We start from the raw sequence: 14209 nt of genomic DNA on the forward strand, positions 1-14209 counted from the left end.
GCACCGGCGGCAGTACCGGCAGCAGCACCGGCAGCAGCACCGGCAGCAGCACCGGCAGCAGCATCGGCAGCAGCATCGACAGCAGCACCGGCAGCAGCACCGGCAGCAGTACCAGCAGCAGCACCGGCAGCAGCACCGGCAGCAGAACCGGCAGTAGTACTGACAGCAGCACCGGCAGAACTACTGACAGCAGCACCGGCAGCAGCACCGGCAGCAGTAATGGCAGCAGCACAGGCAGCAGTACCGGCAGCAGTACCGGCAGCAGTACCGGCGGCAGTACCGGCATCAGCACTGGCAGCAGCACCGGCAGCAGTACTGACAGCAGTACCGGCAGCAGCACCGGCAGCAGCACGGGCAGCAGCACCGGCAGCAGTACCGGCAGTAGAACTGACAGCAGCACCGGCAGAAGTACTGACAGCAGCACCGGCAGCAGCACCGGCAGCAGTAATGGCAGCAGCACCGGCGGCAGTACCGGCAGCAGTACCGGCAGTAGCACCGGCGGCAGCACCGGCGGCAGCACCGGCAGCAGCACCGGCAGCAGCACCGGCAGCAGTACCGGCATCAGCACCGGCAGCAGCACCGGCAGCAGTACTGACAGCAGCACCGGCGGCAGTACCGGCGGCAGTACCGGCAGCAGCACCGGCAGCAGCACCGGCAGCAGCACCGGCAGCAGTACTGACAGCAGCACCGGCAGCAGTACCGGCAGCAGTACCGGCAGCATTACTGACAGCAGTACCGGCAGCAGCACCGGCAGCAGCACCGGCAGCAGTACCGGCAGCAGCACCGGCAGCAGCACCGGCAGCAGTACCAGCAGTAGTACTGACAGCAGCACGAGCAGAAGTACTGACAGCAGCACCGGCAGCAGCACCGGCAGCAGTACCGGCAGCAGTACCGGCAGCAGTACCGGCAGCAGCACCGGCAGCAGCACCGGCAGCGGCACCGGCAGCAGTACCGGCAGCAGTACTGACAGCAGCACCGGCGGCAGTACCGGCAGCAGCACCGGCGGCAGTACCGGCATCAGCACCGGCGGCAGTACCGGCATCAGCACCCGCAGCAGCGCCGGCAGCAGTACTGACAGCAGTACCGGCAGCAGCACCGGCAGCAGCACCGGCAGCAGCACCGGCAGCAGTACCGGCAGTAGTACTGACAGCAGCACCGGCAGAAGTACTGACAGCAGCACCGGTAGCAGTAATGGCAGCAGCACCGGCAGCAGTACCGGCAGCAGCAGCACCGGCAGCAGTCCCGGCAGCAGTACTGACAGCAGCACCGGCAGCAGTAATGGCGTCAGCACCGGCAGCAGCACCGGCAGCAGCACTGGCAGCAGTACCGGCATCAGCACCGGCAGCAGCACCGGCAGCAGTACTGGCGGCAGTACCGGCGGCAGTACCGGCAGCAGCACCGGCAGCAGCACCGGCAGCAGCACCGGCAGCAGCACCGGCAGCAGCACCGGCAGCAGCACCGGCATCAGCACCGGCAGCAGCACCGGCAGCAGTACTGACAGCAGTACCGCCAGCAGCAACGGCAGCAGCACCAGCAGCAGTACCGGCAGCAGCACCGGCAGCAGCACCGGCAGCAGTACAGGCAGCAGTACTGACAGCAGCACCGGCAGCAGCACCGGCAGCAGTAATGGCAGCAGCACCGGCAGCAGTACCGGCGCCAGTACCGGCAGCAGCACCGGCGGCAGTACCGGCAGCAGTTCCGGCAGTAGTACCGGCAGCAGAACTGACAGCAGCACCGGCAGCAGTAATGACAGCAGCGCCGGCAGCAGCACCGGCAGCAGCACCGGCAGCAGTACCGGCAGCAGCACCGGCAGCAGCACCGGCAGCAGCACCGGCAGCAGCACCGGCAGCAGCACCGGCAGCAGCACCGGCAGCAGTACCGGCGGCAATACCGGCAGCAGCACCGGCAGCAGCACCGGCAGCAGCATCGGCAGCAGCATCGGCAGCAGTACTGACAGCAGCACCGGCAGCAGCACCGGCAGCAGCACCGGCAGCAGCACCGGCAGCAGCACCGGCAGCAGAACCGGCAGTAGTACTGACAGCAGCACCGGCAGAACTACTGACAGCAGCACCGGCAGCAGCACCGGCAGCAGTAATGGCAGCAGCACAGGCAGCAGTACCGGCAGCAGTACCGGCAGCAGTACCGGCGGCAGTACCGGCATCAGCACTGGCAGCAGCACCGGCAGCAGTACTGACAGCAGTACCGGCAGCAGCACCGGCAGCAGCACGGGCAGCAGCACCGGCAGCAGTACCGGCAGTAGAACTGACAGCAGCACCGGCAGAAGTACTGACAGCAGCACCGGCAGCAGCACCGGCAGCAGCACCGGCAGCAGTACCGGCAGCAGCACCGGCAGCAGCACCGGCGGCAGCACCGGCGGCAGCACCGGCGGCAGCAACGGCAGCAGCACCGGCAGCAGCACCGGCAGCAGTACCGGCATCAGCACCGGCAGCAGCACCGGCAGCAGTACTGACAGCAGCACCGGCGGCAGTACCGGCGGCAGTACCGGCAGCAGCACCGGCAGCAGCACCGGCAGCAGCACCGGCAGCAGTACTGACAGCAGCACCGGCAGCAGTACCGGCAGCAGTACCGGCAGCATTACCGGCATCAGCACCGGCAGCAGCACCGGCAGCAGTACTGACAGCAGTACCGGCAGCAGCACCGGCAGCAGCACCGGCAGCAGTACCGGCAGCAGCACCGGCAGCAGCACCGGCAGCAGTACCAGCAGTAGTACTGACAGCAGCACGAGCAGAAGTACTGACAGCAGCACCGGCAGCAGTAATGGCAGCAGCACCGGCAGCAGTACCGGCAGCAGTACCGGCAGCAGTACCGGCAGCAGCACCGGCAGCAGCACCGGCAGCAGCACCGGCAGCAGTACCGGCAGCAGTACTGACAGCAGCACCGGCAGCAGTACCGGCAGCAGTACCGGCGGCAGTACCGGCATCAGCACCGGCGGCAGTACCGGCATCAGCACCGGCAGCAGCGCCGGCAGCAGTACTGACAGTAGTACCGGTAGCAGCACCGGCAGCAGCACCGGCAGCAGCACCGGCAGCAGTACCGGCAGTAGTACTGACAGCAGCACCGGCAGAAGTACTGACAGCAGCACCGGCAGCAGTAATGGCAGCAGCACCGGCAGCAGTACCGGCAGCAGCAGCACCGGCAGCAGTCCCGGCAGCAGTACTGACAGCAGCACCGGCAGCAGTAATGGCGGCAGCACCGGCAGCAGCACCGGCAGCAGCACTGGCAGCAGTACCGGCATCAGCACCGGCAGCAGCACCGGCAGCAGTACTGGCGGCAGTACCGGCGGCAGTACCGGCAGCAGCACCGGCAGCAGCACCGGCAGCAGCACCGGCAGCAGCACCGGCAGCAGCACCGGCATCAGCACCGGCAGCAGCACCGGCAGCAGTACTGACAGCAGTACCGCCAGCAGCAACGGCAGCAGCACCAGCAGCAGTACCGGCATCAGCACCGGCAGCAGCACCGGCAGCAGTACAGGCAGCAGTACTGACAGCAGCACCGGCAGCAGCACCGGCAGCAGTAATGGCAGCAGCACCGGCAGCAGTACCGGCGCCAGTACCGGCAGCAGCACCGGCGGCAGTACCGGCAGCAGTTCCGGCAGTAGTACCGGCAGCAGAACTGACAGCAGCACCGGCAGCAGTAATGACAGCAGCGCCGGCAGCAGCACCGGCAGCAGCACCGGCAGCAGCACCGGCAGCAGTACCGGCAGCCGTACCGGCAGCAGCACCGGCAGCAGCACCGGCAGCAGCACCGGCAGCAGCACCGGCAGCAGCACCGGCCTCAGCACCGGCAGCAGCACCGGCCGCAGCACCGGCAGCAGCACCGGCAGCAGCACAGGCAGCAGGACCGGCCGCAGTACCGGCGGCAGCACCGGCGGCAGCACCGGCGGCAGCACCGGCGGCAGCACCGGCGGCAGCACCGGCGGCAGCACCGGCGGCGGCACCGGCGGCGGCACCGGCGGCGGCACCGGCGGCGGCACCGGCGGCGGCACCGGCGGCGGCACCGGCGGCGGCACCGGCGGCGGCACCGGCGGCGGCACCGGCGGCGGCACCGGCGGCGGCACCGGCGGCGGCACCGGCGGCGGCACCGGCGGCGGCACCGGCGGCAGCACCGGCGGCAGCACCGGCGGCAGCACCGGCGGCAGCACCGGCGGCAGCACCGGCGGCAGCACCGGCGGCAGCACCTGCGGCAGTACCGGCGGCAGTACCGTCAGCAGCACCGGGCGCAGTACTGGCAGTACCGGCGGCAGTACCGGCGGCAGTACCTGCGGCAGTACCGACGGCAGTACCGGCAGCACCGGCGGCAGCACCGGCCGCAGCACCGGCCGCAGCACCGGCGGCAGCACCGGCGGCAGCACCGGCGGCAGCACCGGCAGCAGCACCAGCAGCAGTACCAGCGGCAGTACAGCCATGTCCAGTTTCTCTGGAAATGGCTGCAAAAGTAGCAACCACAGGAGTGGAAGCTGTGACTGCACTGAAAGGGGTGGTGGACTCTGCGGTGACGAAAATTGCAGTGAAACTATTGATCTAAAAGAACAAAGCACTGCAAACAACACTGGAGCAAGCAATAGCTTTAGCGGTAACGACACTTTCAATGGTTGCCATGAAGACAAGTGCTTTTCGTCACAAAATCTTCTGGATAAAGACTGCTTCCAGTGGTATTGGAATATCAAAAATGCCATACATCAAGACCACATTAACATCAGCATGACCAATGATGATACTTCCTGGAAAGTTTATATGACAGAACGTCAACAGCTCAACAACGTTTTCAGTGTGTTTGATCTTACCGCTTTCCAGGAACATGATGTGCCAGCAAATCTTCGTGCAAAACACCAACACCTTGAAGATATGCTGCGTACAATACATTGGCTTAAAAAGAGTGGTGTTAACAACCTTGACCAGCACATTGTTGACCAACTTGAAAGAATCCAAGCTGTGAAGGCGCCTACGTACATTGATCTTTGCTCTGCGTATTCATCCGCCGATGGGCTGTTGAAGCCTCTACAGTGCACACTGCAGCCTATCTCTCCAGCAGTGGACTTTGTTACCGGTTGTACAGTCTACGACTTCTTGCAGTACTTTCTATCAACGAAGACCAGTGCTCTGTTTTCAGCAGTCCTAGCCATGTACTGCCAGCCAGAATCTCAATGTGCTCTTGAAGAGATGGTGTCCAAATTGCAGGCTTCTCACACATTCATGTGTAGCATCTTGTTGTCGGAGGTGTCTGTCAAATCACTTCATCTCATTAGCAAACAAATCGGACATGCGGATATGAAGGCAGAGCTTGCTAAGTTGTCTTCGTTTCCAACATATTCACCACTCCTGGACGGCCATGGGGCAGAGGACCTATTCGCAACTATTGAGCAGCTAATGTCAGTAATGAGGTATAGGTCTTGGGCACCAACAATCCTGGATGTGTTCCAAACCAACGGAATGATTAGTGTTTCAGCAAGTACCACTGACAATGATATCAAAGCAATCCAAGAGCTCTTGTCTGTCAGCCTTGATTGCCTCCCTTTGAAGAGTGCGACAGCAGTTTTCAATCAACTGCCAGACTTTTTCAAAGACCTCGATTCTGACCATATGGAACTAATTCGAGAAATGCAGCTGCAGTCTAGTCTGGTCCAGTTCCTGAAGGAATCCAACCTTTTCACGTACCCAGACCTGAATGATCACTTACATCAACATATCAGTTGTCAGACAATCACAGAGCCACAGGAATCCAGTTTTCTCACCTGTCTGATAACGTGCCAGGAGTACTTAGACCCGTTTGTTCCTCATCAGCCCTCCAGTCTCAATGATGCAATGGGTAGAGTGACACAGCTTCAACTAACGACAGAGAGCATTGAAGATGTTGTAACAGCTGGACAGTATCTTGCCCGAATTTGTCAGGCTCAATGTGATGGTAGTTACGACCCGTAAGTAACCTCTTAATTAAGCATTTCTTAGCCAAAGCACTTGTGTACACGCCAGCATCTTTGTACGTACCCACATGTATGGCACACAAACACAAACACACACAAACACACACACATCTATGCATGCACACATGCACACTCGCACACATACACATACATGTACACACACACACACACACACACACGCACACACACACACATACACACACACACACACACGCACACACACACACACACACACACACACACACACATGCATGCACTCACACATGCGCATAATCACCCTCTTAGCCCCATCCCTCACACAAAAAAGTCAACAAAGAGGCATCTTTGGATTGACGAGTGCTAGTTTCGAAACAACAGTGGTTTGAAGCTCAAAGTAGAGCTGCTGTCAGCTCAGAGCAGAGCTGCTGTTAGCTCAGAGCAGAGCAGGTGTTAGCTCAGAGCAGAGCAGGTGTTAGCTCAGAGCAGAGTAGGTGTTAGCTCAAAGTAGAGCTGCGGTTAGCTCAACGTAGAGCTGCTGTTAGCTCAAAGTAGAGCTGCTGTTAGCTCAAAGTAGAGCTGCTGTTAGCTCAAAGTAGAGCTGCTGTTAGCTCAAAGTAGAGCTGCTGTTAACTCAAAGTAGGGCTGCGGTTAGCTCAAAGTAGAGCTGCTGTTAGCTCAAAGTAGAGCTGCTGTTAGCTCAAAGTAGAGCTGCTGTTAGCTCAAAGTAGAGCTGCTGTTAACTCAAAGTAGGGCTGCGGTTAGCTCAAAGTAGAGCTGCTGTTAGCTCAAAGTAGAGCTGCTGTTAGCTCAAAGTAGAGCTGCTGTTAGCTCAACGTAGAGCTGCAATGCTAAATGGATGTACTATAGCGCAAGGCAGAGCCGCAGCAAATAGCTAGATAACACCAGTTGTGAGAGTGGACCCGATTAGTTGGTACAATAATTATAATGATGGTGTGAATAAGTTGGATAGGGAGGGATGGTGGGAAAAGAAACACTGCTGAAGCACAATCCGTTGTCTGGAAGAGCACAACAGGGCAAGCAAGATTTGTTTTTCTTTTCAGCAAAAACGGGCCGGTGCCATTTATGATTACGCAGCAAAACAAAGCGCATGACGTCAGTCTTGAATGCAGTACAAAGCAACAATGCAGTGCAATGTGTGCGCTAGTTCGGATTGTTGCTAACAAGTACTGGCACAGCTAGTACCCCATAATTGATTCATTCGGTGGAGGATCCCCAGGATCTATTCTTGACTATGGTATTACAAGAAATTTGATCTTTGCCTTTGATCCCAGAGGGTGGTGGCGTTCCCACGGCGGATGCGGAAAACTCGGCTTCCAGCCGAGTCTCACGCGAACCGTGAAATTTATTTATTTTTTTACAAGGAAATGTTCGATGAAGTAGTCTAACCCAGAATCCGTTGGAACGCTTCCTGCAGCTTAAAGAAATTCCTCGAGACAAAAATGTCATCGCCCTAAGCGAGAGGACACCTTTCAGGTTCTTCTAAAGCACCATTTTGAAAGTTGTCCGCGGGTGGATATAATCTGGCTTGCTTTTGTCGGCAGCTTTAGACACAAACGAGGACATTGATTGTTGATGATTAGGATCAGGGGCCATGGCAGGCGATGACCTCAGTTCTCGAATCTCCTCCTTCATATGTTGAAGCTGTACTTTCTGGCTTTCCACCAATTGCAGAAATATAGTACAAATACGTATGTATTCTGCACCATGGTTCAAGAATGGAACATGTATTCAGTGAATAAGTCTGGGAACACATAGTTCACAGAATTAGATTCATTGTCCAATAGTATAAACTAGGACTTACCGCAGTGATAATGTAGTGATAAATAAATATCACTGTGACAATTGGGTTGTGTGTTTTGTGGATTTTATGGTATATGCATGCAATCAATATAAACTAATGTAAAAGTTACACAGCCAATATGTACAACCAGACTGTATCTTCTAAGGTGGCATTCTGCTCACACAGTCAATAGTGCAGTACTGTCGCAATACAGCAATGGTTCCAACACAAGACAGATCGGACAACAAAAAATGACGAACGAAAACATACATGTAGATGGATAATGAAAACAGGAAGACTATGACACAATACAACCTTTCATCTAGTAATCTCAACTCCACGATCCGAACACACCCAGAGAATTCAATCGTCGATGTCCAAGAAGGAATAGTTTACGTGGCTGACAAGGACACCTCGACGATCAGTAGTGGGTGAACATCTATTACGAACGTCGAGGTGACCATGCCAGGCGGAAATCAACAAATAAAAAACGGTGTGACACATACCTTCGTCCTACCAGGACATCCTCGGGCATTAGCACGACTTCCCCTTTGCATCCTTCTGCCTCATTCTGGCCAGAGCTCTGGTTCTTCAAGACTCACCAGTCTCAGACTCCACAACAGGCTCGACTTATTTTGTCGTGTTATTTCTCACGAAAGACTGAGTGCGACATGCAACTCTCTCCTTGGAACACCAGCTTCGAACACTATTATTGGCAGCCCAGTGCTAGAACTAAGTCGAACGAACTGGCTATACTAGACGAAGAAAGGAAAAGGAGCCATTACAAACGCCATGGCAGAAGCAAGGAGAATCAAAACACAAAGCCCAACAATTTGAAGTTTGAAGAGAGCACGCGGAAAAGTACAAATGTTACGTTTGCAGGGTTCAAGTCGCGCTTACAAAAGTACTAGCACGCTTCGCTCGCGTGCCAGCAGTAGGTACTTTTTTCGATGCGCGCGCATGTGGGCCGAGCCACCTTAAGGCATCATGAAAAAGGGCCTTGCAAGAAAACCCTAAAAATAAAAAAAGAATTCACGGTTCAACATCAGACTCGGCTGGAGGCCGAGATCCTATGTAAATGAAAAAAAAACAGTGCATGCCGGTGAAACTCAAACACTGACTGAGGAAGGCAACAGAAATGAACAACGATAAAAAGAAGCATCTGGTGCGACCTTCACTAGTTTGAGGGAAAGACACAAACGGTGCGATGTTTGCAATAGAAAATTAGTAATGTTGCATATGTAATCATTTCTCGCCTTTCTTGATCCGCATCGCCGGCAAGAAATATACCAGCTTTTTAAAAATGCATACATTCGTTTGAGGGAAAGATGCAAACGAGGAAAGTATGAAGAAAAATTGACTGTCACCACCAGGACTCGAACCAGGGACTTCCGCTTGCGGCCAGCGATGCTCTAACCACTGAGCTATGGTGTCGCTATCATCCCAGCAGAGACCGTTCAACATTTTTTTCAGACTTCGAAACTGACGCTTCCTGTGAATGGAAGACAGGCGGTTGGGACACAGCCCTCACTGTAACCCACATACTTCACCCCCATACTAGCATGGCGGGAGCCCCATGCCTTTTTTTAAGTGTAGAAATTATTTCCCACAGATGTGTCTTGTTGCAGGTGTAACTTGATCACTCTGCGTGAGACATTGTGAACTACCGGAAGGTAACAAGTGTGGCATTGTATTTTGTGTTCCTTCAGGATCATTTTGACAGCACTTGGATCACGCTTTAGACGACTGATCACATCAGCATTCAGCAGTTCACCTATGGCAATGGAACTACATGATGTCTTGCTGAAGCAATTGGCATTAGGCACATCAGATGTAACAGCTCTGAATGATCTCTTTCACAAATGGAAGACAGACAACCTGGTTCATTCACAAGGAAATGAACGGTTCGATGATGATCTTACTCAACTCTGCCAGGTAGTCGAGTTGGTGTTCAAGAACGAGAATAGAGTCCCAGAACACTTGTGCCCATGCCTAATACATCTTCAATGTCAACTTGGACAACTGTTGTCAAATTTGACTGACTGGAGTTCCTTTGCTAATAGAATATCCAAGAAAGACTCACTCAGCACTTCTCTCCAAGAATCCCTAGTCAATTCTCTGGCTGGCTTTCCAGACAATATGGACTCACTGTTCATCGCTGATAACAAATGTACAAAGAACATGAGATGCCTTGTGGAATTCAATACACAGTCCGAAGAACAAAGTGTGTTTGCATCACTTGCTGAGCAGCTCTCGATTTGCAGTGATTTCTGTAATCCAGGGAAACGTACCATGAAGGCCTATCTCACCCTTCTGCGTCTTGACATGAAATACAACATGCAGAATGGAAAGCAATGGACATTCTGGCATGAGCATCATTTTCATCGTGAGTTTTTCAGCTGTTTGACAACACAGCAAGATTCGAATCTCTTCTTGAATGGTTTTCAGAACACACTGGACAAATGTAAACAGGCTGGATTGTTGATTCCTCTTGGAGTTCAGACTATGTGTCAAATCATCAAAGGGCTCTACAGCATTTCAACTACGACTCAGCAAGATGAGCTGTCTCCAATGAAGGTATATGAGCTTGTTGAGCTGTTCCATGGTTTTTTTGTTGAAGATTTCGACAGCAATTTGCTGTGGAAGACTGTCTTTGATATCCTGTTGCCGTGCAAGGACATCAAACTGCCTGCCCACTTGCTGATTCATTTGGCTAAAATATGTGAAGTTGAAGTTCTTTTTTGTGCCTTGCAAGCCGTGTCACGAAATGGTGGGGCTGAAGGAATCTCAGCACTGCTAATTGAAGTTATCCAGGATGAAACAATCACCACAACCATTGTGGAGCCACTACTTGCTGCATTTAAGCAATACTTACGCCGGGTAGCTGAGCCTATACCTGCTACACTCATCCATAGTTACTTTCTGCATCTACCAAGGAAGGGCAGAGAATTTGCAACAGCTGTTTTTGACTCATGTGTGGTAGGAGCAAACCAAGCTCAGCAATCAAACTTGGAGCAGACACCAGGTACCTTTGGCAGACTTGTGGACCTTGTTGCCTCCAAACAACCCATGCTCATTGAATCTAACATCATCAGGATCATCTCAATTCTGAAGGCGGCATGCCCACAGAGAACATTCCATATACTAACATACAGCAAAAAGCTCTGCACTATCGAGCTGGATGATTCTGCTAAATCTGCAGTGCAGAAAATGTCCTACGGTTGGTCACGGTCTCTCCTAGGCGGAACGTCTCAACAGCGCACACAATCTGACTCAAACAGGAGCTGTGAGCCAACAAAGATGCAAAAGGTATCCCAATACCTCATAGATGCAATGTCTATGCTGGGAAATTCTCTTGCCAGCACAACAAAGTCCTCACTAGCCTGGATTTGGTGGTTGCAATTATGCCAAGAAGCATCAACTTTGATAATTCCATGGTTTAACACAAATCCTCAAGACACAATCAACAGCTTTGTGGTACACTTTGTCTCATGTGCAAAACGGCCTTTATTTCTGCACTCATGTGAATGGGCATTGTACTGCGAGATATTTCATAAATGTCTTGCTTCGAACCCAAGGATGTGGTTACTAGGCAACTTTTATATCATAGTGCGCCGATGTCATTACCTGTTTTCACAACTTTGTGGCGTCACGGATGATGGCAACAAAAGTATTGAAAATAGCAGTGACAGTGACAGCAGCAGCACCAGCCTTAGCAACAGCGACAGCACTGGCAGCAATAAGAGCCTCATCGACAACAGCGGCATCGGCAAGAGCAGCACCAGCCTCAGCAACAGCTCTACCAACGACAAGTTTACTGTCATGGAAGGTATTCCCCTGGACAGGAATTGGTTTTTGTGGTTCCAAAAGATCAAGGGCATGATTGAAAATGACTACAAATGTATCACTGAGCGTAATTACAATAAACACACCTGTCGACAATACATCAAAGAAAAGCACCAGCTTGTGAAGTCATTCAACGTGTTTCCAGCAACAACAGTTAAAGATGGTTTGGTTATCCCATCAGTTGACGACCTCTACTCCAAATTGGAAAAGCAACTAAAAACCATCCGTTGGTTACAAAATCATGGTGTAAGCAACCTGGATCAACAGTCAATGCAAATGTTGCAACGTGTACAGGAGGATGAGTGTCTTTGGTATCATGACCTTTGTAGTGCACTAGGAGCAGCAGGTGCAATGTTGAAGCCTCTACAGTGCACACTGCAGCCTATCTCTCCAGCAGTGGACTTTGTTACCGGTTGTACAGTCGACGACTTCTTCCAGTACTTTCTATCAACGAAGACCAGTGCTCTGTTTTCAGCAGTCCTAGCCATGTACTGCCAGCCAGAATCTCAATGTGCTCTTGAAGAGATGGTGTCCAAATTGCAAGCTTCTCACACATTCATGTGTAGCATCTTGTTATCGGAGGTGTCTGTCAAATCACTTCACCTGATCAGCAAACAAATCGGACGTGCTGATATGAAGGCGGAGCTTGCTAATTTGTCTTCGTTTCCAGCATATTCACCACTCCTCGACAGCCGTGGGGCAGAGGACCTATTCGCAACTATTGAGCAGCTATTGTTGGTAATGATGTACTTATCTTGGGCACCAACAATCCTGGATGTGTTCCAAACCAACGGAATAATTGTTGCGTCTGGAAAGAGCTCTGATGAAGATATCAAAACCATCCATGATCTCTTGTCTATGAGCCTTGGAGACGTGTGTTTGAAGGATATGGTGAAGTCTTTGACACAAGTGGCGAACCTGTTCAAAGGTTTTAATCAAATCCACTTTGATTTAGTGACAGAGGTGAACAAACAAGGAGACCTGATTAAACTGCTGAAAGAACGCAAGGTGTTTACTGATCCAAGGCTATGCGATCGCATATGTCACTGGTTACGCAGACAGCCGTGTGGAGGGTCTGTGGACTGCAGCTATCTGGTCTCTCTGATTGCTAGCAATGACTGCTTAGCTCCATTCATTCAGCCCAAACCATCGAGCCTTTGTGATGCCATTGGCAGAGTTAAGCGGCTTCAACCAACTCCAGAGACCATTGAACATGTCAGGGCAGCCGGTCAGAAAGTGGTCTGTTCCAGTCAGATGCAACGAAGCAACACGGAGAATATATTGGTTCCCAACAATGAGAAACTGTGAGTAATGATATGCACATCTATAATTGAGCCAGCACAAGCGAAAAGGGACCTTATCCGTTTTTTGGGCATTTTGAGTTAGCAACGGATTCTTGTAGCCAGAGAACGTATGAATCAGATAAAAAAACGAATGAAAATCCATCAACATTATAGCAAAGTTACGGACGTTTACATCAACACTGTTTTCACCAAAATATCGCACATATTCACGAATAATCTTTGAAATGCGTAAATTGCAATAATTTGGCCATAAAAGCCTTACAGAAAGAAGCCTTCGAGTCACCAGCAGAAGGGCTGGAGGATACAGTTAACACACACTACTGGGCAGTTGGCATAAGTTTCACTGTGATGGAATTTATAGTGCCAAGCGTGACGTCTGATGGGCCATCACGTCCTTCCGTACCACGCAGGCACGCCGCATTTTAGATCTAACAACAAGAAGAATAGAATGTTCTGAGGCATGTAGCTTTGACACAGCACCAGACTTTAGCAATTATCAGGCTCAAAACGTGTGTTGCACTACGCAAGTTTGTCATTCCTCCGGCACAGGCGGACACAGCTCATCCTTGTAAGGGTCTGCCACAAACGGCCGGATATCCTTGAACAGGTACTTCTGGCGTTCTTGTGACAGACCTGCTGGGGGCAACACTTGGGGAAGGCCTGCCGCTCTCACCTGCTCAGGTGTGGTCTTCAACAGCTGAACATGGTCAGTCAGCTGATGCATGCAGTCGTCTTCTGCTCCTCACTCCCAGCCGCCATTACGTTGCGCCGCAAGTCCTCGCACACAGGGCAAACATCCATGCGAGCCGTCATGAACTTAATATGCGGCAATGTCTGGTGCCAGATGGAGCGGAACGTCGACAAGGATACAGACTTCTTACCCTCCTTGTGGCAGCAGTCGCAGAAGTCTGCATGCACGGACTTGTACGTTTGTGACGCTGGAAGGAAGATAGGTGGCGTGTCGTCTCTGCCACGGAGTGGCGCAGGATGTGGAATTCCAAACACTTCCGCGTGCCGAGTGATGTACTCCACGCAGTACTTCACAACAGCAAACTCCAGGACATTGTGTGGCCGTTTGCCTGTGTTGCCGTGCACTAGTGGCGCAAGCCCATTCTTCTCCAGGTGGCTTCTGTACCGTTTCAGCCTCTTGCTAGACAGTGCGTACACGTGACGGAACGCACCCACACAAACAGTCAGCCCTTGGAATTTGTAGGTAAAACGCTCCCTCTTGCGCTTCTCTCCACTCTCAAAAACTGTTTCAGGATTACTCAAAGCTTCAAGAAGGCCCAGGACCACCAGCTCACTCTCGTGCGACTCCATTACTCTCATGTTCAGGAT

At 52.9% G+C, this 14209-nt stretch overlaps 1 protein-coding gene across 1 annotated transcript in view; it reads left to right on the forward strand.

Moving 5' to 3' along the window:
* The window catches only part of LOC135808249 (uncharacterized), a 48633-nt gene that overhangs the window by 26914 nt on the left and 7510 nt on the right, over positions 1-14209 (forward strand). Inside the window, exons 5-6 of the mRNA XM_065321419.1 lie at positions 73-5935; positions 9431-12871. Of these exons, the coding sequence (XP_065177491.1) occupies positions 73-5935; positions 9431-12871 (9304 nt within the window). The remainder of the gene's footprint in view (positions 1-72; positions 5936-9430; positions 12872-14209) is intronic.

The sequence above is a fragment of the Sycon ciliatum genome, chromosome 1 (assembly GCF_964019385.1).
Source record: "Sycon ciliatum chromosome 1, ocSycCili1.1, whole genome shotgun sequence".
Taxonomy (NCBI): Eukaryota; Metazoa; Porifera; class Calcarea; order Leucosolenida; family Sycettidae; genus Sycon; species Sycon ciliatum.